At 35.6% G+C, this 25,980-nt stretch overlaps 1 protein-coding gene across 4 annotated transcripts; it reads right to left on the bottom strand.

Annotated features, from left to right (window-relative positions):
• Positions 1 to 2,350: 2,350 nt before the first annotated feature.
• Positions 2,351 to 25,587, bottom strand: tnksb (tankyrase, TRF1-interacting ankyrin-related ADP-ribose polymerase b). 4 transcript variants are annotated; one of them, XM_081366972.1, is made up of 28 exons: positions 25,031 to 25,587; positions 23,852 to 24,076; positions 22,416 to 22,511; positions 21,837 to 21,873; positions 20,982 to 21,057; positions 19,007 to 19,027; positions 15,787 to 15,881; positions 14,727 to 14,793; positions 14,410 to 14,596; positions 14,209 to 14,327; positions 14,037 to 14,128; positions 13,847 to 13,955; positions 12,223 to 12,394; positions 12,028 to 12,107; positions 11,258 to 11,403; positions 11,009 to 11,174; positions 10,081 to 10,300; positions 9,884 to 9,993; positions 8,799 to 8,987; positions 7,608 to 7,845; positions 5,751 to 5,830; positions 5,542 to 5,662; positions 5,349 to 5,446; positions 5,192 to 5,266; positions 4,308 to 4,413; positions 3,345 to 3,531; positions 3,098 to 3,254; positions 2,351 to 2,764 (listed from the first exon to the last, which is right to left on the bottom strand). In XM_081366972.1, exons 1-28 carry the CDS (start codon positions 25,530 to 25,532, stop codon positions 2,678 to 2,680), a joined length of 3,858 nt encoding a protein of 1,285 aa, XP_081223098.1. In that variant the 5' UTR covers positions 25,533 to 25,587; the 3' UTR covers positions 2,351 to 2,677. The 4 variants fall into 4 exon arrangements, with proteins under 4 accessions (XP_081223098.1, XP_081223100.1, XP_081223099.1 ...); XM_081366974.1 differs by having other exon boundaries at positions 13,877 to 13,955; positions 25,031 to 25,577; XM_081366973.1 differs by lacking the exon at positions 19,007 to 19,027 and having other exon boundaries at positions 25,031 to 25,577.
• Between the last annotated feature and the right edge of the window lie 393 nt (positions 25,588 to 25,980).

Here is a 25,980-nt window from a genome sequence, read left to right as displayed (position 1 = left end):
CAATATAGTAGCCCAAACAATATACACAATCAAGCTAAATGTTCAAATATCCTTTTGTCCTAATGTAAAACTCAGTCAAGGTTGTTAAACAAAATTTTACTTTATTTTATTTCATCAGTCTTTCTTTGCTTGTTTTTTTTTTTTTAAGCATCTGAAGCAGCGTGACTTTTAGGATAATAAAAAAAAAGATGTGGGTTTTTATTATGATCAGTGGGTTTAAATTGGCAAATGTTGTTCTAACAGGCAAGGCTGACATATGTATATAGGCCTAGCACATTTATTACATTTATAGAATATATCTATATACATAGTATTTATATATGCATAATATAGAAAGAAGAAATCATGTTAAAAAAAATCATATAAGACCATTTTAAAATGGAAGAAAATAAAGGAACAAAAAAGCATTCAAAAAAATTATAATAAAAGTAAAATAAGGCATGACGATGTTTTATAGATTGCAACTACTTTAATGTATAAGATAAAATCATACAATAAAAAAGTCCCATCCTTTTGTTTTAACTCTTTTCATCTGTATCTCATCCATCTTCTTGGTGGTGTCTCATATACAATGTGACTTAAAATGACCCCTGCGTAGTAACCCACGCCCCCCGAATAAGACAGGGGGTGATATTGCATCATTGGGCATGCCGTAGCTAAAATTGGGATTGGGAGGATACATCTGTGGATAAAAAGGGTATGGACCAAATCTTTGAGGACCTAGAAGAGGATTTACAGGCTGAAAGTATGGGTTAGCCTGTGGGCAGAGGAAAGCAGAGATCTGATTAACAGTTTGCAGAGATTCGCATTAACAGTTTGTCCTTCACAACCAGCTCTTACCTTAGTTTTTCCTCCAATATATCTGCAATAATATAATATAATATTTATATATATATATATATATATATATATATATATATATATATATATATATATATATATATATATATATATATATATATATATATATATATATATATATATATATATATATATATATAAAGCACAGGTGCTGTTAAAGAAACAAATAAAAGTATCAAATTTGCATTTATGTCCTACAACCTGCTTATAAAACTCTTACCTTCTGTGAACAGTTGAAGTGAAGTTCCCTCAGATTAGAGTAGATGCTTTAAAGGCCTCCTAGTTTTGTAAGAATTTGGATTCATCCAATCAGCGATGTTTTTTTTTTTCTCATTTCCCCCTAAATTGCAGAATGTCTCAATATTAAACACCATTACCGCTAAAAACTCCAAGATTTATTGGTTTCCAAATGTGTTTTAACATCAATGTTATGATGCAATGTTTGTAGTGCAACATGTCTCAGTATGTTACGCAAGTGGCTTTTCCTTATATTGAGGAAAAATCAAAGATATGAGACACAAACAAGATCAACTGACTGAGAAATAGAGGAAAACACCCCAAAAACCCTCTTTTAAACATGCATATTGCATCGACTGTCTGAAATCAAATGTTACATGTTAAATATCTTTTTATTTTTATTTGAGAAAAACCAAAGCTGAAGAAGTTTCATTGTCCCTTGAAATGTAAGATGCAAAATTAAAATGCACAAGTATGTGATTATGTTTGTTTGCTATTTATAAGAAAGTATATTAATATGGTTCTTACGCATGTTATTTTAGGCCAGACACTCAGTTTTTTACAGTCTATGGTTTTATACTATGATGTAAAGGTATAATGTTTACTAATGTATAAGTTACATTATTTATAATATTATATTTTTGATTATGGACCAAAAGTCTGTCTAGCAAGATAAAATTAAAAATGATGGAGCGACCATTCCATGATTAGAATGGCAAGCGGTTTACTTTGCAGGTCAGAATCAGCTGACAACCCTAATCTTGGTTTTCAGTCTCCTGCATGTCTGAGTCTCTGTTCCTGTGAGTTGAAAATATGATTCTGTTGGAAATAGGTGGAAAAATACATTTTAATAATGGATTAATAAATGCGGATAATTGAACTTTCTATTCATCAAATAATCCTAAAAAAAGTATCACTATTTCCACAAAAATATGAGGCAGCAGTTTTCAACATTGATAAGAAGAAATGTTACCTGAGCAGCAAATCAGCATATTAGAATGATTTCTGAAGGATCATGTGACACTGAAGACTGGAGTAATGAAGCTTTGCCATCAGAAGAATAAATTACATTTTAACATGTATTAAAATAGAAAACCGCTATTATAATTTGTATTAATATCTGTGTTTTTTTGCGGTCATGGTTCATTTTTACTCCCCTTTGCAATTTCAGCTAGTAATGCTGAGACTAAATATAATGAAGGCAATACCATTTCATATGAATAAACAACCAAAAGCGAGTCATATGAATGAGTCCTGTTGATGAGATTTATTTAAAAGAAATGAACAGACTCAAAAAAAAAGGTTCCATTAAAATACAACTCAAATAGCATTGTTAAACAGTCAGTTTTACATGTTTTCTTTATACTACCTGTACATTAGACTTCACAATTGCAACTATTTTCAAATAACTTAAGTAACTTGTTTTTAAAAGTGCAAATTCATAATTCATACATGGGAATTCCATGGGTAAGACGTGGGTACATGGGAAAGTTCACATTTCCTTTGTGCAACGAGAGTGAGAAAGAATGAGTGAGCGAGTGAGTGAGTGAGTGAGTGAGTGTGAAACGCAGTGTATTGACTATGACTTCTGCTCCGCTCCTGTGGAGGACTGAGGCGTGCTGTCCGGCTTTATTATCTGATAAGTGATGAGATACTCTGGATAGGCCTGGAAAACAACAAAACACATTAAGAGGCCATTCACACAGAACATGTTTTTTCTTTCCACTGTGTTACTTTTCCATTGTTTTTCAATGTAAACATGCTAGGTGGACGTGTTTAACCATTGTGTTCGTATCTCACGCATGACACGCCATTCTAAAAACAGAGACCTAGCCTGCGTCAAAAATGCGTTCTGTGTGAACCGGCCCTAACACACTACGGTTACACTAAAGGCCCTGATATACTAACAAAATCTGGCCAAAATGAAGCAACTTATCAAAGCAAACTTTCCAGAAAAGACTGTTAAACAACTTGGAACTATCATTGGTCTTTGGCGTACCTGTTCTCCGCGGTAGATGACATACTCGGCGTAGGCCAGGCCGTTGACACTGGGACGGCCGATCACAGAGTGATGTCCAGGGGGAGCGTGGGCCATCTTCATGGCGCTGAACTGCAGAAAGGACTTTCCCAATGTCACACGACAGAACAACATTTGCCTGTGGGAAATCAACACATGAACATGAAGAACATCCACTTGTGCATGTGTTTACATTGCATGTCTTATTGTGTCAGGTGTGTTCATGTACCTGTGGCACACGTAACAGGAACGGTCTTTGTGAGTGGGGCAGCCAGTGCCGCCCCCGATGCCATAGACGTACTGGTTACTCTTAGACGAGTTCTCTGCAAAATATATGCCAGCTCCAAACATGCCACCAATATATGCATGACGCTCATCGAATCCTTTATGGATGATGGCATTTATGAACGGAGATCCTGAAAAAACAAAACATGCTTAGGATAATGATAAGGAAAACAACTCAACTCAAAGCAAAATGCAATTCATGGCTACACATAGCAGTGATGCATTTACAGCACATTTCAATGACAGAAAGTACTTTTAACTTGAACTTTGAAGGTCATTTGGTATTAATAATTTAATTTGTATAGGCAAATGGTAAGGTTTGTGGTCTTATAAGGGATAAAAACAAATAATGGCCTACCAAAACTAATTAATTAAAAATTAGCAGCTCAAACAGAGCATGGTCGGTACAATTTTTTAAATGTTTTTGTAAGAAGTCTCTTATGCTAATCAAAGCTGAATTTATTTCATCAAAAATACAGCAAAAACTGTAATATTTTGAAATATTTTTTACAATTTAATTTGATTGTATTTCAATATATTTTAAAATTTAATTTATCCCTGAGATGCAAAGTTGAATTTTCAGCCTTCAGTCTCATATCAATGTTGAAAACAGAATTTTTTGTTGAATAGAAAATTCAAATGAATTGAATGTGCATATATAAAAGCAAACAAATTCCCAGTATGAAGATAATTACATTGGGGCAAAAAAGTAAATCTTAGAATGGACCATTTTCTTTGTGTCCTTACAAGGTAATATATTGTTTATATCAACGAGGCCTACAATTTATGCACTAAATATAAAAACTGAAATGAAACTGAAGTTATACATTTATAAATATAACTACTTTTATTCTTTACGTTTCATTTGTCTAAGCATGTTTTCAATTCAAGCGAGTTCTGCACTTACCGTGAAACAGCATTCGCTCATTGTGGTGGTTGTGATTCTCGTCTGCAATCTCTTTCTGCCTGTGTGTATATCGCTCTCTCAGTTTCTTATTCACCACCTTCTGGATCTACGTGACAATTAGATGACAGTTAGATTTTGCTCAAGAGTAAAACCGATTTAGATAAAGTGATAGTTTATACAAAAATTTTAATTCTGTCATTTACTCGCCCTCATGTCGTTCCAAACCCATAAGACTTTTGTTCATCTTCGGAACACAAATGATCAGCAAACAATGTTTACAGCATTCAAATATGGTCAAGGAAGCTCAAGCATGAGAACCAATGAGGTTCATTCTCGTGTTACCAAGCATGTTTGAGCTTCTGCAAGAACCAATGAGGTTCATTCTTGTGTTACGCATCACGCTTGAGCTTCTGCAAGAACCAATGAGGTTTGTTCATGTGCATCAAGCAAATATAGTTGAGCTTGATTTTATCTTTGCTGATCAATGTTTATACGGTATGTAAATAAAAGTCTAAATTAAATCATAAAGCGATCGTGTCTCTTCAGAAGACTTGGATTAAACCACTAAATTCACATGGATTTTCTTTACGATCTCTTCACAACCGTCAGAGCTTTGGGTGAATAGACTTTCAATGGAAAGAAAGAAATCTCTCAGATTTTATAAAAAATATCTTCATTTGTGTTCCAGAGAACTAGTCTTATGGGTCTGGAACGACATGAGGATGACAGAATTTTCAATTTTGGGTGAACTAACCCTTTAAAGATATGTTTCTATATCAAAAAAAGACCATACAATATGTTTATGTAATACTCTTTTGGACAGCAATACCCATTTTAGATCAGTTAAATATCACTAATGTTGAATACATTTGGTGTGTGTTTACCTTGAGGACATTATATCGACTGAAAACGCCTCCCGCGTTTCCTCCATCCCTGTGCTCCCGAATTGTGCTTTGCATCTGTGAACAAAAAACAAACACTCATCACACAGAGCCCAAACACACGGCTATTTGAAACAGCCCAGAAGTGTTCATGTTTTACCTCTTCCTCAACGGACTGAAACTCTTTATCATCCACAGCCAGGTCAATCAAAACTGTGCCCTGATTGGTGCAGTGGAAGGTCAGGTATGGGTTGGCACCTGCGGCGTTACAGATAACAAGATTCAAATCTAATAAAAATATACTGATGCAAGCAGGAGCAGCAGAACTGATGTTTTAGGGGATAGACACTCACCCTGCTGTCCTCCCAGAAGCCTCTCAATGCCTTTGATGAGTTTATGACGGTGTCCGTAAGCGTTGATGCCGATCTCCTTGAGCTCCTCGTGACCCATGTCAGCCAACACGTCCAGAGTGATCTAATGGAAAAAGCACACACCGTTACAAACACGAAAAAACTTTGCACTAGAAGAAATAAAAAAGTTGAAAGATGTCTGTCTTTCTCACCTGTTCTCTCTCAAAGATGTCCCTCAAGTGTTCAAGCCCCAGACTCTTCAGGAATTGTGAGATGTTCATATCTAGGACAGCTATGATACAAAAAGCCATTTTAACAAAAATTTTTTTTTTGCAAAAATGTTAACTTTTTTTTCAGAAGTGAATGATTTTAATGATATAAAATTCTACTAGCGTTACTCAGACTTTCATTCCTCTACCAATGTTAGCAAATTTACTGAAATACTATTCATCAGCAGCAGAAGTTAGTCCGATACCCGAACGAATGACTCATGTGCCGGTTCTTTTGAATAAATCAGTGCGATCAGTGTAGTTTGATTCCAGACCAAATGTTTCTTATAAGGTAGTAATTTTTAGTTGGGGAAAGTTACTTTAAAAGTAATGCATTACAATATTGCTTCACTCCCTAAAAAGTAACTAACTGTAGGTGCGTTTCCTTTACAGATTTGCGCAAAACCTTGCGATTTTTTCTAAATGTCGACAGAAAACTATTGTGAAATGACAGCGTTTCCATTAACCAATGTTATGCGACTAAAACTTAATTTTTTCCTTTCGCGATGAGTAAAATCATTCCAAAAACCATGGCAACGGACGTTGGTAGGTTTATGTACTAATCCCAGCCACTGCACTGTCCATTATTATTAATCCAAGGAGATGTATGTGTGTTTTCCAAGCATTAATGGTGAGGAACGACCCTTATTATACTTGTGAGCAGCACATATGAGGTGTTTCTGGGTGTTTCTCCCTCATTTCTGCTTCGAGATCTTGATTGTGGCATTTATTTGAGGTTTAGAATCCATTATTCCTGTAATTATTTTGTGTTACATGAATTTAATAAAGAACTCTGTCTCGTATTCTGTCCAAACACACCGCGTCGTCTACGTCTGGTGACCTGTAAATGCGCAAAAACTGTTTCCATTGCAGTTTTTCGAAATATTTATTTTTCGAATTGCCTGAAAAACCTCCTCATGCGAGCGTGAAAACTTTTTTGCGATAAATGGAGTTTTTGCGAAATTGACGTGTTTCCATTGGGCGTATTTTCAATTCGCAATTTCTATTTGCGCAATTTGAAGGGTAATGGAAACGCGGCTTGTGTTAGTTACTTTTTTTGGAAAGTAATTTGTTACGTTACTTTTTTGCCAACTTTTTCTCAACTGGGCTGGGCTTGTTTGTTTAAAAATAAAACTTTTAATTTTGGCAAATGTAAAGGCCATTTCCCACTAAAAAAGAAGTGAATAAGCGAACGAATGAAGTGAACATTCTTACTTCAGCATTAAAAATAATAAAATGAAGCAAATATGATGATTAACTAAAGTCAGTTTTCCTTATTAATTGGTTAATAAAGTGAGATTATTTAACATTTAATTATTGCATAATATTCTAAGTTTGCATTTAACTGTCTTTATTCATTTTGAGGAATACTGAACCTGTTTTTGTGCAAGTGAGATTTAGTCTAGAACTACAATAACCATCATGTTTACACAACGCCTCCACACTTACTCCCGATTTCTCTCAACATGGGGAAAGGAGAGCTGTCAGTCAATAAATGGGAAAACAAAGTCACTTATTTAAAAAAAAATTAACTTGTAAATTTAAAAGTAGTGCATCTCTTTACTAGTTACTTTAAAAAAAGTAATCTGATTACATTACTCGCATTACTTGTGATGCATAAGCCCCAACACCGGTGATCAGTGTAATCTGGTTCAAGAACAAGCTATGAAGTGGTTCTTTTTAGAGAATCAAAGCAATACGGTATCAGTGTATTCTGATTCCTGAATGAATGACTCTTCTGAGGCAGTTCTATTGTTTCTTCTCACTAACTTCTTTTCACAACATCTTGATCTTTCTCACCGTCTCCTTCCTTCCGCTCAGTCCCGGCGGCTCCATCAGCAGGTCCTGCCGCCCCTCCACTGGCCCCGTCGCAGAGGGGCCCGGCCAGGTTATCGATGCTGGAGGCGGCGGAGAGGCAGGAGGGTGTGGAGGCGGGTGATATCAGAGCGGCGCTGAGGACGGTGGCCTGCGGTTTGAAACAGCTGGGAAGAGCATCAGGAGGCATCGCGTCCATCAGCAACGCACGGATGTCATCGGCCTGATAAACACAGAAGAATGAACTTGATCAGTGCCTTACTAGTGAACACGAAATCCAAAAATCAACCTTTATTTACTTTATTACAACATGTTTCTGGTCATATTGTGCATTATTCATCTGTGTAATGTTGAACACATGACAATAAGGTTATATTTGGTAACAGTAGTTAACGATAGCAAACATGAATTAATAATGAAGAATACAGCATTTGTTTATCTTAGTTAATGTTGATATCAACACTTACTAATACATTTTAAAGTCGTATATTGTGTATATGCGCTGTGAACTAACATGAACAAACAATGAAGAATTATATTTTTATTAACTAACATTAACATAAATTAATAAACGCTGTTAAATATTAATTACTTATTGTTATTTCTTGTTAGCTAATGCATTTACTAATGTTAATGAATTGGACTTTGCTGTAAAGTGTTATGTTTTTACAATCTTCATTACGATTACGGTCTGCTTTTTGACTAATTGCTTTTGTTCCTCTTTTGCAAGTTGTGTCTGCTGGATAAAAGAGTCTGCTAAATGCAAAAATGTTAAAAGTTAAATAAAATTCTCCACCACTGAAACAACTTTTTTTCTGTTTACATAAGTGGGGAAAATAACATTGACCAATAATATTGCAGCCTAATTTTCCACAATTCAATCAAATCTGTTATTCACAAGTTCTGTTATTTCAGAAACACGTCATATGTAGAAGTTTATTTTAGAAGTAAATTTTCAAAGCATTTGCACAATTGCTTGTTGAATTCCTCATTTGAAAGCCTAAATGAATACATGTAAATGCATACATTTTCACTTTCCTTTAACATTTTTATTGCAAATTGCAATTTTAGTTTGGAAGTTTATGTTCCAGGATCAATCTCTTATCTTAAAGCCAAGTCAACACTGATATTTTCTTAAGTGGAGTATAATCTAACAGTTCTGGTAGGGTAGTTTACCGTGGCCAGGTCCAGAGCGGTCTGTCCCTCCTGGTTCTTCATGGTGGGGTCAGCGCCGTGTGCCAGTAGCAGTGCACACAGCTGTGTACGGCCCTTCTGTGCAGCCTCGTGCAGCGGAGTGAACGCCCACTTATCTGTCGCATTCACGCACGTGTTAAACTTGATCAGGAGGGCAGCGATGTCCACATGCTGGACAGAACGAGAGAGAAAGCAATTATAGAAGCAGTATTAGTGTCATGATTCCACCACAATATTGCTGTTCAGCACGACATATATATATATATATATATATATATATATATATATATATATATATATATATATATATATATATATATATATATATATATATATATATATATATATATATATATATATATATATATATATATATATATATATATATATATATATATATATTTATTTATTTATTTATTTATATAGAGAGAGTTCAGATGCAAAAGCCTCTAAGTGCCATCTGAAATTTTCTTCTAGAATGATAATTTTTATCAAGCTTGTATATTTAAGTTCAATAATTTCACTTAACAGCAATGCAAATTACCTATTACTTGTCATTTAAGTGAAATTACTTAACTTAAATATACATGCTTTATAAAAATTTCAGATGGCACTTAGAGGCTTTTGCATCTGAACTCTTCATATATATATATATATATATATATATATATATATATATATATATATATGTATCACATTGTTCTCTACTGACTTTGGGGCAGTGAGGCAGTATTTATTTTTTTAAAGAAATTACTTGTATTCAGTAATGATGCATTAAACAAAAGTGACAATAAATAGATGAAATTCAGTTCTTTTGAACTTCCTATTCGTCAATGAATCCTGAAACAAAAAATTTATCACCGTTTCCACAAAAACATTAAGCAGCACAACTGTTCTCAACATACTGATCATAATAATAAATGTTTCTAGAGCAGCAAATCAGCATATTAGAATGATTTCTGAAGGATCATGTGACATTTCAGACTGGTGTAAGTATTCTACAAAACCAATCCTTTAAAGATAAAGTCATTTATGCAGACTAAACTTCCCAAAGCCTGATCTCTCACCCCATATGAAGCAGCGTTATGCAGAGGGATCAGTCCTCCTTTATCCTGAGCGTTCACATCCGCTCCGTGCTCCAGGAGATACTCGGCCACCTCCAGGTTATTGTAACCAGCTGAATTCATTTAAAAATGAATTAATTCATCAATAAAACAGCAGACAGACGAGATGAATGCGTGTTCATTGTGAGAAAGCACGTTACCTGCCAGGTGCAGTGGTGTGGAGTTCCTGCCCTGTGTGTCTCTGCAGTTGATGTTCTCAGGACTGCAGAGTTTCTGCACGCGAGCTAAACAGCCCTTCTTAGCGGCATCCAGCAGAGCAGCGTCTCCACGCAGAAGGTCCTGGATGTCCGTGTCTCCGTCCTTCACCATGTCCAGAGCCATGTTGCCATCGCGGTTCTTCTTAGATGGGTCAGCGCCATGCTAAAGAGAGAGTAGATATGATTTAAGATTGCCAAAAAAGGTAAAACATAATTTTAAAGTTGATGCTAAAGGCACAATTTCACCTTTAACACAGACTTTAAGTGAGGAAAAAGTAGCATGCACGTAAAATTACTGGTGAATGGTTTAACTGGATTTAATCTAAATGGCAGCTAAAATGTTTAATGAGATTCTCAAAAAAGAAAATTCTTAGTGAACAAATCTTAATTTGTCTTTTAATAGATATTTTTAGGACACTTTGTTGTTGTTTTTTATAATAATAATAATAATAACTATAATATATTTACAGATATTTAAGTATTTATATATATTATTAAATATTATTAAATATCATTATGTATATTACAATATTGATATATTCCAAAAAGTCTATCTATTTTTATCTAGAATCTGACAAATTTAAATATGAAAAAAAAATGCACACATATACACACACACACACACACCAAATAAATACAGGACACTGGATAATACTATATTTATTCTCTTCTATTATATTCTATTCACGCATAATCTACGAAACATGGGTTTGTTTATTTGATAGTATTTGTGAGCCGAAAGAGAAATGTAGAGTGTGGCAAGATAAGCGGTGAGCGTCTCAACGATATGAAAATATGAAATCCCCAAGGCAATCATGATATTCATTATGAGGCCAACATGTGCATGATTTCTCCATCTGAGATATCAAACCTTGAGCAGTAGTTTGCAGATCTCATATTTGCCCTTGGCTGCAGCTTCATGTAATGGTGTGAACTTCCAAAGGTCCGCCACGTTCACAGACGCTCCATGTCTCACCAGCAGCTCTGCCACCTCATAGTGACCATACGAACACGCGTTGTGTAAAGGAACCAGACCACTGATCAAGAGAAAGATAGAGAGTCAGTGACAGTCACATAATGCCAACACAGAGCAATGATAGTCAGAGGAAGAGGATCGTACCCTTTATCTTTAGCGTGCACATCGGCCCCATGATGCAGCAGGTATTCCACCACGGCCACGCGGTTGTAGCCTGCAGCAAAATGCAGCGGGGTGGAGTGACGGCCCTCCAGATCACGACAGTTCACGTTTTGAGGGGAGCACAGTTGCTATGGAGGACACACATAAACATATTCCTTCACAAACCACCATCAAATGAATAATAATAATTTATTAGGTATGTTTACATGAACCAATTTTCCCCAGAAGTCGAATTCGCTGCTGGTTCTTTGAGATTTTCCTGTTTTTTTTTTAGCAAAATAAGGTCTGTGGTAAATATCTTGACAATATGTTTTGCTCTTCAACATAAATTCTTATCTAGTTATTTATTAGAAGCAAAAATAAAAAACAAACTGTGTGAGCAATTTAGTTTGTAGAACAAGTATCGTCGAGTTAGTTTACCACAGACCTTATTTCACCATTATAAATAAAAGAAAACATCGTCCTGGTTCTGCCGTCATACCTGCACCACTCTATTGATCAGATTATTAACTTCATTCAAATCGAGCTCAATCAGACTGGTCGAGGTGTTTACATGAAGGCTTTTCAGTCCGATTAAGCCATCAATACAATGAGCAGATTATTTGAGTGCAAGTAAACATAGCTATTGATTTCCTGATGGATAAAATCGCTAAAAAAAAAGTCCTTTTTATAATGTCCTGTTTTACGTCACATTGCTGAAGTGAAATGGATTTTGAACATGTTAACATTAAAGTTGCTAAACTGTTATTTACCTTCACTGTGTCAAGGTCTCCGGCTTTAGCAGCCTCGAGAAAACGATAATCCACGTCCGAATTACGGGGAGGAATGTTCTCTGGAGAAATAAATGCAGGAAAATCATTACAGATTAAGGACATCTTTAGCATTTAATTCAGAAAATTCATTAATCATACTGGAAATAAAGCTCAGAGTAATGGATGTAAAACTACCATTAAGTATTTGCTGAATGGCTTCATTCCCCATTTGTGAAGCTGTGAAGCCCTGCAATGAAATGATTGACGGGTCGGCTCCGTAACTCAGCAATAGTCTGCAAGTCTGGATGTGGCCAGCAAGGGCCGCCCTGTGCAGAGCTGTCTGTCCCAGTGTGTCCACAGCATTGACCTGAACACACACACACTCACAAAGCTCAGTGAAAAAGGTTTATTATAAAGATAAAGTACTGTTCAAAAGTTTGGGGTCAGCTTTTAGTAGTATTACGGTTTCCACAAAAATATGAATCAGCACAACTGTTTAGAAACATATTCGAATTATTTCTGAAGGATCATGTGACACTGAAGACTGGAGTTATGATGCTGAAAATTCAACTTTGAATCACAGGAATAAATTACATTTTAAAATATATTCAAATAGAAAACAGTTATTTTAAATTTTAAAAATTTCACAATATTACAGTTTTGAAGAGAAATCGGTAACACTTTACTTGAAGGGGTGAACATAAGACTGACATGACACCTTCATAATCATGACATGACATGTCATGAACATGAAGGAGGTTTTATGCATGTTTATGACAACTGTCATTAAGTGTTATTCGGTCCAATTATGACATTTTAATGCAAATATGACATTGTTTGTGATGTCTTTGTCATGACAACTTGACATAAATCAATACATAATATCCTGTCATAAAAGTGTCATAAACATGACAAAGCAGATTAATTATCAAACTTAAGAAACCACTTAGCTTTATGGGTTATGATGTATTGGTTTGTCAAGTTGTGATAAAGACATCTCTAACAATGTCATCTTTGCATTAAAAATTACATAACTGACCGAATGACACTTAATGACAATTGTCATTAACATGCATAAAACCTCCTTCATATTCATGACTTGTGTCATGTCATGATTATGAAGGTGTCATGTCAGTCTTATGCACACCCCTTCAAGTAAAGTGTTACCGAGAAATCATACCGACCCCAAACTTAGAAAATAGCTCCTAGTTAAAAACGGCACAATTTCACTCAATATTTGTGTGCAAATGTTCTGCATTTTGAGGGAATTTATATAGTGAAAAGCCATAGTTATATAGTATATATCATAATTATAGAACAGTATATAACATTTTGGTAACACTTTACAATAAGATTTCATTAGTCAACATTAGATAAATACATTAGTTAACATGAATTAAGAATGAACTGCACTTTTACAGCATTTATTTATCTTTGTTAATTTCAACATTTATACATTATTAAAATCTAAAGTCGTATTTGTTAACATTAGTTAATGCACTGTGAACTAACATGAACGGCTGTATTTGAACTAACGTTAAAGATTAAAAAACACAATAACAAATGTGTTGCTCATGGTTAGTTAATGTTGGTTAACACATTAACTAATGGTAACAAATGAGACCTTATTGTAAAGTGTTACCAAAATGTTTAATGTATCATTGATTTATAATTTACAATTTGATTTATTAAAAAAAGTCGTCCTGAAGTGTGAAACACATCGTATCCCATAGGGTAAGGTATGAGATAACAGATACATTTATATAGTTGAAGATGAAAGCAGCTGCCAAAGTAGACGGCATATAGCAAAGCAGCTCACTAGATCCTGGAACATATCCCATGCTGGTACCTTCGCTCCATGTTTCTGCAGGACTTCAAGCGCATCATTATGACCCCGCTCAGCCGCTACGTGGAACGGAGTCATAAAACTAGTGGAAGAAAGAATAAGCGAATGTGAGAAACAGCAACCAAGAGATTCAACAACGCATCTAACAAAGTGGAAGACTCACTCCTTGTTCTTCTCGTGAATGTTGGCACCTTTCCGCAGGAGCAGCTCTGTGACCTGTTTGCGTTTGGGATGAGGAGACGCTACGGCGCAGTGCTGCGAACAAAAACGGTTAGAGATCTTAATAAACACATCATCAAAACCCTCAGCATTCAGAGATCATGCCCTGCGCTCACCAGAGCGGAGTCGTGCGAGTGAGGGTGTTTGAAGCTGATGATCTCTTGAGCCGTTTTCTTGACCTTTGCCATGTCTGCCTCACGGGCCGCTTGCAAAAGCGTGTGTCCTTTAAACTCATCTGGACGAAGGAAAATCGCAAAAGATCAAATGATTGCACCTAATATATTGAAATAAGCGGATGCAGGGTGAATTGCACTTACAGGTGAGTCTCTCTTTAAGCTCAGGTGTGGGCGCCACATCCACCGCGCTCTTGCCGTGGCAGTTGAGCAGTGTGGGATCGGCGCCGTGACTCAGCAGCAGTGAACACACCTCCACTCGATTCTTACTGGCCGCCTCGTGCAGCGGGGTGAACTGCCATAAGTCCATGGCGTTGACGCACGCCCCGTGCTGGGAGCGAGACATACAGGAAACCGTCAATCACAATAAACAGAAACTCAGAATCAAAACAATAAAGCATCTGTGCTGGAGGAGCAGATATATTTCAATCAGTAAGTATCGGCTGGATTATTCTATTTACCTTTAACAGGAGCTCTGTGACCTCGTAGTGACCATAAGAGCACGCATTGTGCAAAGGAACCAGACCACTGATAGAGAGAAAGGGATAGAGGAAAAAAAGATTATTTGAGAATTTATCAAAAGATCATGATAAACGCTGATGACCTTGTGTTAATACATGTTCCTGGTCTAATTGTTCAGAGCAGATTATTTAAAATAAATAATATATGAAGAGTTCAGATGCAAAAGCCTCTAAGTGCCATCTGAAATTTTCTTCTAGAATGTTAATTTTTATAAAGCTTGTATATTTAAGTTAAAAAATTTAACTTAAATGACAATTAATAGGTAATTTGCATTGCCATTTAAGTGAAATTTTTGAACTTAAATATACAAGCTTTATAAAAATGATCATTCTAGAAGAAAATTTCAGATGGCACTTAGAGGCTTTTGCATCTGAACTCTTCATATGCAATCAAATATGTATTATATATATATATACACATATACAATACTAATGATATTCAAAAGTTTGGGGTTGTTGTTTATTGAAAGTCTCTTACACTCACCAAGACTGCATTTATTTGATCATGTAATATTTTTAAAGATTACAATTTAAAAGAACTTTAAAATATATTTTAAAGTGTAATTTACTCCTTTGATCAAAGCTGAATTTTCAGCATCATTACTCCAGTCTTCAGTGTCACATGATCCTTCAGAAATCACTCCAATATTTGCTGCTATTTCTGATTATCAATGTTGAAAACAGCTGTTACGCTTAACATATTTGTGGAAACCATGATATATATTTATTCAAGATTCTTAGATGAATAAGAAAGTTCAAAAGAACAAAGTAAAAGACTTAACAGTCAGTTTTGATCAGTTTAATGCATCCTTGCTGAATAAAAGTATTAATTTCTTTAAAACAACATCTTACTGACCTCAAACTTTTGAATGGAAATGTATTTATATAATACATTTTTTTTGTTTGTTTTGTTTTTATGTTTAAACTTTGAAATGTGTCAAATTGTGGAAGTAAAAATAGGTTACATTTCATGTTGGCTTTACACACTGTAGTTGCTCACCCTTTGTCTTTGGCATGGACGTCAGCACCGTATTGCAGCAGTAGCTGCACTATACGCACACGATTATACCCAGCGGCCAGGTGAAGAGGGGTGGACTGCAAAAGAAGAGAGAAAAATGAATAACCTGTCTAAATATATTCAGTTCACTTAATGGAGCTAAATCAGTAATACAAGTGCTCATCTCACATAACCCAAACCCAAATATAATTATATAAACTTGCATGTAACTCATCCCAACATTAGACAGCTAACTTGAGTAATGCATTTCAGTTTTGAAATGACGTTCTTGATGTTTTCGTGATGCAAATGGAGAAGCGGTGCCTAAACGCCCGTTCACATCAAGAACGATAACTATAAAGATAAATATATTAGCATCCACACAAACGCACAATATCATTGTTTATTCTAAGCGCGCTGCAGTTTTGTCATCAGCCACTTTAAATGCTCGCGCTCTTAAAAGCAGGATGGATTCTGATTGGCTGTCAATGTTTTTATCATTCATCAGCTGGAAAAAAACATTCTGAAAGTGATTCCAACAAAATAATTTCTCTGTGCCGTTATCATTATAGTTGTGGTGTGAAATCTGCTATTCTTTTATACTTTTTAGAACTATATCATTATCATTATTCGTCATATATATATCAGTTATTGTCCTTGGTGTGAACGAGCCTTTACTAGTACCTCTAAAATCTGTTTCTACAGTCCACATTGAATTGTAAATATATGGATGCAATTAAAGATCTTAAAGAACAGGTAAAAGCCTACTCGCACCAAGAACAAAACAAAAAAGTGGAACAAATCACAGACGAAAGCTCACACCAAAAGCGAAACACTTGGGTCAAATCACATGCCTTAGCCTGATGCGTTTTATACTTTCTTAGTCATTATATATGCTTCTCTAGAAGCCGAAATTCAGTGTCCCTACCATAAACCTAGAAGAGTCCAACTATTGAGAAAATAACCACTGTTACCATAGAAACAGAAATAAAAAGCAAAAGAGCTCAGCACCAACAACAAACTCCCATGAAGCACTGAAAATGATGTAACAGTCAGTATCCAACATTATTTTGCATTAATTTTTTTTTTTAAATTGGTTTTATACTTCTAATCGATGACTCTAAGCCAATAATAGTTTTATATTTTACCACCGTTTTTTAATTAAATCACATAATTTGCATTGCACTGCCTTAAGTACACAGACCAGCAAGTTTGTGATGTCAACTCGACTCAATTGTCAGTCAGAGCCGGTTGGATTGGTTCATGTCTTAGATATCTTTATTGCAAGATTATTGAAATTCTTTTAAAGAAAATGGGGAAAAATAGGAATACTTTGTGGAACCACTAAAAAAAAAGTGAGCAGTCACTGTTGCGCACTATTGCCTCTTGGTGCAAATAGGCCTTTACAGCTACAATCTGTCTTGAGCTCAATCGCTTAAACGGATAGTTCACTCAAAAATGAAAATTCAGTCATTATTTACAAACCCTCATGTCGTTTTAAACCTGTAAGACTTTTGTTCATCTTCAGAACACAAATGAAGATCTTTTTAATGAAATCTGAGAGCTTTCTATCCCTCCATAGACAGCTAGGCAACTACCACTTTGACGCTTCAAAAAGTTCATAAAGAGATCGTGAATAATCCAAATGAATTGAGCGATTTAGTCCAAATTTCTGAAGAGACTCGATTGCTTTATGATGAACAGATTGAATTTAGACTTTTATTCACATATAAACATTAATCAACTCGGAAGCTCGGTAAACGGAAGCTCAAGCATGTTCGTTTGACGTGTGAGAACCAATGAGATTCATTCTAGTGTTACGCATCACGTTTGAGTTTCAGCAAGAACCAATGAGGTTTGTTCTCATGTGTCAATCAGGTTCGGTTGAGCTTCTGTTTATGTTCACTGATCATAATATTAATAATACATTTTATTTGTAACGCACTTTACATTTAAAGCAAAATCCCAAAGTGCTACAATTTAGAAACAACCAAAATAAAAAAAAAAACTCTTCTAAAAAGGTGAGTTTTAAGACCGCATTTAAAAGCAACCACAGTGGGACTGGGAGCGGCTGCACAGAAAGCCCGATCTCCCATAGTACATAGCTTAGTCCACTCCTGATCAATGTTTATATGTGAATAAAAGCCTAAATTAAATCTCTTCATATAAAGCGATTAAGTCTCTTCAGAAAATTTGGACTAAACTGCTCAATTCATATGGATTCATTTTACAATCTTTTTATGAACTTTTTGAAGCATCAAAGTGGTAGTTGCGTAGCTGTCAATGGAGGGACAGAAATCTCTCAGATTTCATAAAAAAAATCTCTTCATTTACTGTATGTTTCAAAGATGAACGAAAGTCTTGCGGGTTTGGAACGACATGAGGGTGAGTTTTGAATGATGAAAGAATTTTCATTTTTGGGTGAACTATCCCTTTAAAAAGAGATCATTATAAGTGACTCAATAAACCACTAGTAACTTAAATAGTCTAAACACACAAAAAAGTTACAAATTCATTCTCAGTTCATGCAGTGAATAATGAAGAAATAATGGTGACATGCCCTTGAACACAACCACAGCAAAACAATCTCAACAACGCAGCCATTTAGTAATGAAGATGTGCCTCAAATGTATGATGCATTCTCTGAGAGAATTATGTTTTTCAGTGCAGGATGGAGAGGCAACATTCAAGTTCATATCATTATTAATGAGGACTGAAATAGAGTACAGAACAAGCAATGGGCAACAGTGCAACGTTTCTAGCAAACACACAATGGATCTAAACAGGGCAGGATGTCAATCAGAAATCAGGAGTTAAACACCACGTTTGTGGAGAGCATGCGTGCTGATCACAACAAATCAAACAAACGGATTCAAAAACGTGAGCGATGGTGCGTGGATGTGGAGTTTAGGGGTAAAAACATGGTGGAGTTCTTGCAAAGGAAGACAGTTTAGAGAAGTTTTGTAAAAGAGTCAAAAAAGAGGTAAATGAAAGCCTTGTATTCAGAACCTGCAGGAGTCATCAAAACATTAGCAGAGCTATTGGTTGATTGATGGATTGTGACCAGCAGAAAAATAAGGCAGGTTTCTGTGCATTTTAAGTGTGAACCAGCGTATGGATGGATTTTTAGGGGCAAAAATTAACAAAAACAAATTGTAAGAAAAAAAAATGAACTCACAGAAGACCAAATAAAACTAATTTCTGTTTCACAAAATAAACTTACCAGCATTTTTTGTGATGTTGACTGAATGTCGCCAGAACAAAAAACAAAAAAAACAAAAAAACAAAAAATTAGCTATAAACTAACATATTATCCATCAGAGCTAACTGTGGTGCTTGAAACCTAAAACAACAGCTAAAGCATCCTACTAAATATTTTGCTACTTTTTTTAGAAACATTATTTCTTTGAAATGTATATTTCAATTTTTATTGATCAGTTCACACAAGAAGATAATGCTAAAATCGATTAGAAATTTTCAATGGCTGATATAATACTTACACAGTAGGCTATATACACACGACAGTTCAAAAGTTTGGGGTTGGTGAGATTTCTTTTCTGCTCACCAAGACTGCATTTATTTGATGAAAAATGCAGCAAAAACAGTAATATTGTGAAATATGAATTACAATTTAAAAACTATTTTAATATATGATAATGTGTAAATTATTCAAAGCTGAATTTTCAGCATCATTACTCCAGTCTTCAGTGTCACATGATCCTTCAGAAATCAGTCTAATATGATGATTTGCTGCTCAAGAAACATAACTCATTATTATCAATATTGAAAACAGTTGTGTGTGGAAACTGGCTTTTTCCCCCCTGATTCTTAGAAATGAATAGAAAGCTCAAAAGAGCAGAATTCAAGTGAAATAGAATTCTTATTTCAACCTACATTCATCCTATGTATTTACTGAGATCCTAAGACACTGTACAATGTGTCCTTACTGAATAAAAGTATTAATTTATTTAAAACCCCAAACTTTTGAACGGTACATACACACAATTTAATGACAGAAAATGAGAAACAAAATTAGTTAATTACTTTCAACAATATTTCTTTGTATTCTTTACAACACAGAAAACCTTTATTATTGTATCAGTGCATCCCTTAGGTCTATAACCCCTTTCTTTGCTTATGCTCAGATATCAAAAACGATACCTTTCATATATACTATGTTTGTTGCATAAATGTTGCCACACAAAAAATCTCAGACTGCAAAACAAAATGTCAGCGGTTCAAGGATATTTCTAGGTTTACAACGTCTAAGGCATGATATCACTCCCAATATTAATGTCTATGTAGTTCATTCAAACATAATTTATGCTTGATCAACTATAATGTCCTGTATTTGATGTGAATTGTGGTGTTAATAGTTTAAAAAAATGCTAAACACGCTACTCTCAAATTATCAGTCCAAATTATATCACTACACAATTTACACATAGGTATCAAAATCAGTACCAGTAAAAAAAATTAAGTATCAGCCTCTAAAAAAATCTATCACTATACTACAGCATGAGTTACAGTAACTCAACATCCACTACAAGAAAAACAAGCAAATATTTAAGAAAAGCACTAAAGTGAACTCATTCCTAAAAAGTCCTTCTGATATAAAGACACAGAGGTCTGGAGGGAGAACTGATGAATGAAGTGACCTGAAATTATCAGGGATGACAGAGGATTTAAAGGGAAATCAACGGTCCTGTTATAATGTTTAGAGAAAGAAATGGATCACAAGCTTTTGCCTAAAACATCATAAAGGTCAGATGTGCATCCAATAAGCGGCAAAGACCAACTGAAATCCCTTATAAAAATAGCTGACATTAAAAAGCGGTCAGAGAGAACAAAGGGGCAGTTAAGACTCGAAACTAACATTATAAAATGACATCAACCATACGTCCAGACTTGAACTCATTATGGGTAAAACTAGGTCAGAGCTGTTTACTCTAAACATGGTATTACGGAAAGAAAAAAACTCAAACAAGGGGACTTAGGATTGCCTTGACCTACAACTATATCATTTACATGACCAATGAAATACATGCAATCACATCCTGTATTTGAGTTTGAACAGAAACAAAGTCGGACATAATGTTTCTAAAATAGTCATACTAGGAATTTACATCTTATAAGGTATGTCAAATATTAAAAGGAAAAATGCATGCTGATTAAATAAAATAACTCAGATCTGTTACCTTGCGTCCATCGCTGGCATGACAGTTGACGTTAAGTGGGGTCAAAAGCGCCATTAGCTTTTCCTCATTCCCGCTCCTAAGAAAGACGTTTTTCAAACAGAGGGAGACAAACACTGTTAGGAATGGCAACTTAAAGAAAAGACATTTCTGGATCAGTGACAGTAAGAGAAGATTCCAACGTACTTAATGGACCACGTCATCTTTTGAAATGCAAAATTTAACAAATTATTGAAACCTAGCTGCAAAAACGGCTTGCTTTTGGATTGTTTTGAGAGCTGTAACTAAAGGATAAAGGAACTATATTGGACTTAGTTACTCATTTCGCATGCAAACACAGCCAATTTACATAGTCATGAATCTTTTCAAGGCACAGTTACAAAAAAATCTATTTAATTCTAAAAGATCAGAGAGAAGGTAGAACAAAGCAATGAAAACATAGATTCTGGGAGCAAGAAACCTATAAAAGTCTAATGTCATATATATTTTAACATAATAGAATATAATTTAAGAGTTCATTGCACTATCACTCACTACTAAGAAAATAGTCAGTAATTTTAGGATTTAGGATTCTGTAATCTTAGGGGACTATTTAATCTCCCCAGTCCAAAAAACATTTATTGAAAACCAAATGGCTAAAAACGCTATATTCTTGAAGTTTTCTAAACATCAACAACATATGACCAATATGGCCAATACAGCACCTACAGCTCTGCACATTCTTCCCAAAGTACTCAAACAATCAAATCAAGATGTTTGAACAACAATCCAAAACCCCTTGAAACCAATTATAGAAGCATTTATTTCAGCAACACACTGATATTAAATTATTATAGTTACTGTGTGCCATAATCTCACCTTGCTGCCTCCAGCAGTTCATCCTTCTTATATTCACCTAAGGAATAAAGACAGACAGCAGGTGTCAGACAGACTTGAAAGATGTGTGAATATGCTTAGTGTTCAGTGTAATGAAGCTATTTTCAGACTGGAAAACAAGCATACGGTTTATATTATGCAGTACTTTGCAGTTTTTTTATTAACATGTGAAACGGTATGCGGTATGGATTGATTAAAGTGTTCTGCTGCAACTTCACAGTTTAATTGGGCGAGTGCTGTCAAGATGGCATTTTAATCCAATTTTGTGTACAAACGCTTTGACATATGGCCACCCAGTCAAATAATGGATGATGGCCTTCACTTCTCAGACTGGAGTGCAGTACATTGTGGCACTTTTGTTATATATTGCACATTTTGTAGCGGGTCATTCAGGCATTCCGTGCAGTCAGAAATCTAGGGAAATTTATTTACTGTGAATAATATCCATACTACATGCCATTGCAAAACATACCCAATGTGCATGTACATGTCTGCTCATCAGCTTGAGTGTGTGTGTTTGGTAATGACTGTAAAGCAGATGTGTATACGTGCATGTCTCACCAGTGAGGACGGTCTTAGCAGAAGGGTCTGCCAGGTCCAGAGCTGATTTGCCGTCAGTGTTTCTGATGTTTGGATCAGCACCGTGCTGTAGCAACACTGTAAGAAACAGAATCAAGCAATAAAGTCACAAGGGATGCTCCGATACTGACGATTTCAAAAGCATATCATATTTTAAACTTTGGCCAATAACTATAAATATCTATACTGTTTTGCCACCTAAAATGTTCATACTAGATCTGCAATTGGAAATTTTAGTACAATCACCCATTGAAACATTTTAACACATACATATATAAAAATAAACATACATAATTTACATATATATGAATATGGCGAGTATATGAAACGGTGTCACTCGCCAGTATAAGCCTATGCAATGTTAGTTTACATTTGCTTAATTTATTTCATTTGTATCTTTTTTATATTGTTTTTATTTGTGCTTTTGCTTGTAATTTGATTATATGTTCTTATTATATTACTGATTGTTTATTGTCTTTAATAATGTTTTAAATTTATATTAGTTAAGCTAGTAGTTTTAAGCTGTGGTGTTGAAATTGCAATAGAGAATTGTGAATTTTCACTGGTATCTAAAAAGTTGTTGTCAAACTGCCTGTTTTTGCAACAACAGCTATGTTCGGTACATTTTCTTAAGTCACACAGTTATCCATCTACATACTATAAATATTTTTGGTAACACTTTCCAATAAGGTTCCCATGCGTTAACATTAGTTAAGGCATTAGCTAATATGAACTAACAATGTGCAGTATATATTTTACAGCATTTATTCATCTTTTTTTAATAAAAAGACAATTTTTCATCGTTTCTTCATGTTAGTTCACAGTGTGCACAGTACATTAACTAATATTTAAAAAAATCCTGATATTATCGGTTTCTAATATCAGCATAATATCAAACCGGATAAGCCAGAAAAATATATAATACTGACCAAACCTGATATTTTCACCAATATATTGCACATCCCTAATGGTCACTCTCCACACTACGCCAAATAACTTCGAAGAAACAGTACACACCGTACTCGGACAAACCCATTCATTGTGCAACTAATGCAAACATCAGAGATCCTGTCAGTTTTTCTCACTGAGAGTGCTGTTTCAGCACAGAGGTATTCAGCCGGACACTATGACATCAGGCCGCAGGAGACAAATGCTGCAGGACAACAACATTACTATCACAACACAGCAATCCTGCAGCATGCTGGAACGCAACATCAGCTGGAACAGCTCTATAGACAACTGCTCAACTCCACACAATGATGACTGAGACTCATTTCTAGACAACTAGCCTTTCAGCAAGGGATGTACGATATATCGGTGACAATAAGAATTTGTTATTATTAGAGCTTTTTTAATGATCAGTATTGGTCTGATTAGACTATAATTGAAAACACAGGATTTCTCATATTAATCCGTACCAATGCACACGTCTATTTTGCCCTTGATGGCGGCCTCGTGCAGAGGTGTGTAGTTCCAGTTGTCTCGAGCGTTGGGGTCCGCGCCGCTACACAGCAGGAGGCTGACCACCTCCGCGTGTCCGAACGAGCAGGCGTTATGGAGCGGGATCAGACCACCGTCGTCGCGGGAATGGACATTCGCTCCGGTCTGCAGGAGATGCTCAACCACGTCCTTTCTGCCAAAGCCTGTCAATCATCACAAATGACAATCAGTTTAAAATGCATTGAATCTAATATGATTAAATGAAAAAAAAAAATCACATATCAGATCTTATTGCACCTAACGAGTCTACTGAAAAGATTTTAGGTTAAAAAATATACATTTATGACAGTGAATGTGTATATGGTTTAGATGCAGCAACTCTCTTAAATGATAGTTCACCCAAAAATTAGTGAACTACAATTTTCATGACATTTCAAACCCTTTTGATTTTCTTCATTAAACAAAACCAGATAGAATTTAGTAGAATGTTAATGATACTGACAAAAAGCTTAATTCTGATTGAAATACTGCGTTATTTGTTTTAAATCAACTTAAAAAATTAGCTGTCATTTGTTAGCCAAATTAAATGGTCCTGCAAAGCCACATACATTTTTATAAAGTGCTAATAATGAATCCATATAGTCTCTTAATTAATATGAGATCATGAAAACTGCATGCTTATGCTTACTAATGCTGAAAATATCTCATTATATTAGCATGTCTGTCCACAAGGTTCTTTTTTAAAAGGCAAGCATTTTTTTTTTACTTCATAATAGAAATTATAACACATTGAATAGATATTTGATCTCATAGACTGTCATTTTCCTTTCAGAACTGCACAAATACATGTCCAAGTTACCAAAACCCATCTTTTACACATGCAGATTTGCTTCAAATGATACATTATGGAAGATTATACCACGACACAATCACTGTGAGTAGTCAACTTACAGTACATCATTTTTATCAGAAAACAGCGCGCACTCTCTCTAAACACATTATATATAACGTTACTTCTATTGACAAATCTCATGCTTCTATAAAACAGATTATTGTGGAACCAGAGGCAAAGGTGACGTTTTGTTGTTTTATAAGGTCACGAAACAAAGCAAGATGCTTAAAAACACATTATATCTGGCAAATACATAAATATAGACCTGCTGCGAAATGCAGAGGGGTTGATTTTCGTCCGGCCATGTCTTTAGCGTTCACGTTCACCGAGTCCACCAGCCTCTTCACCCGCGACACATCTCCGTTCCGACAGGCCTCAAATAGCTCTCTGAACGCTCCGCCAGCCCCGCACACTCCTTCCCCGGGACTGGTCGCTCCTGAGCCGGGACTCTGGCTGCCCGCGGTCGCGCTTGAACTAATGCTGCTGCAGCTGGAGCTCCCCGGTGCTGTCGACGCTGCGGCGGCCACTGCTGTTACTGGGGAGGGCCGGTCCGGGGAAGAGGCGGAGGAGGAGGAGGAGGCCGCTGCGGACTCCATCGCCGCTCCGCCGCATTCCGCTGCGCCAGTAGACGAGGGGCTCAACAAACTCGTCGATTCGGGGATAATCGCGGACGGCGATTCGGGAGGGGGGGACGCGATCAAGGCGTTCCGCGGAGACGGCTGCAGGCTGCTTTGTTGGTGCTGCGAGGATCGACGGGGCACCGCCATTTTCCCCCCGAAGCTCCGTCTGTCAACAATAACAGCTGGAGCCGCTGCACTTCCGCTCAGTGCGAGGAGGCTTCCGGTTGCAGGCTATGCACTACTGATGATGCACTGCTGTTAATTGCCTTAATTTCTTTTACTACATTACATTGTAGTAATGTTTACTACATTAGCCTAAATTAATTATAACTTCATATTAAATTATCTGCATTATCTATCAATATCCATCCATCCATCCATCCATCCATCCATCTATCTATCTATCTATCTATCTATCTATCTATCTATCTATCTATCTATCTATCTATCTATCTATCTATCTATCTATCTATCTATCTATCTATCTATCTATCTATTAGTTTATCCAACTATGTATCCATATATCTATCTATCTATCTATCTATCTATCTATCTATCTATCTATCTATCTATCTATCTATCTATCTATCTATCT

This window comes from Scardinius erythrophthalmus, assembly GCF_964197995.2.
Source record: "Scardinius erythrophthalmus genome assembly, chromosome: 5".
Lineage (NCBI taxonomy): Eukaryota > Metazoa > Chordata > Actinopteri > Cypriniformes > Leuciscidae > Scardinius > Scardinius erythrophthalmus.
Note: the sequence above shows the minus strand (reverse complement) of the source record. Positions and strands in the feature narration are given on the sequence as shown.

What these genes read in the sequence shown, in the direction of transcription:
- tnksb (XM_081366972.1), bottom strand. Translation starts at nt 25,532, where the DNA reads ATGGCGGTGCCCCGTCGATCCTCGCAGCACCAACAAAGCAGCCTGCAG. An exon ending in GTCCATGCCAAAGACAAAGG is followed by an intron (nt 14,794 to 15,786) that starts GTGAGCAACTAC and finishes TCTCTCTATCAG; the next exon opens with TGGTCTGGTTCCTTTGCACA. An exon ending in GGGATATGTTCCAGGATCTA is followed by an intron (nt 12,395 to 13,846) that starts GTGAGCTGCTTT and finishes GTGTGTGTTCAG; the next exon opens with GTCAATGCTGTGGACACACT.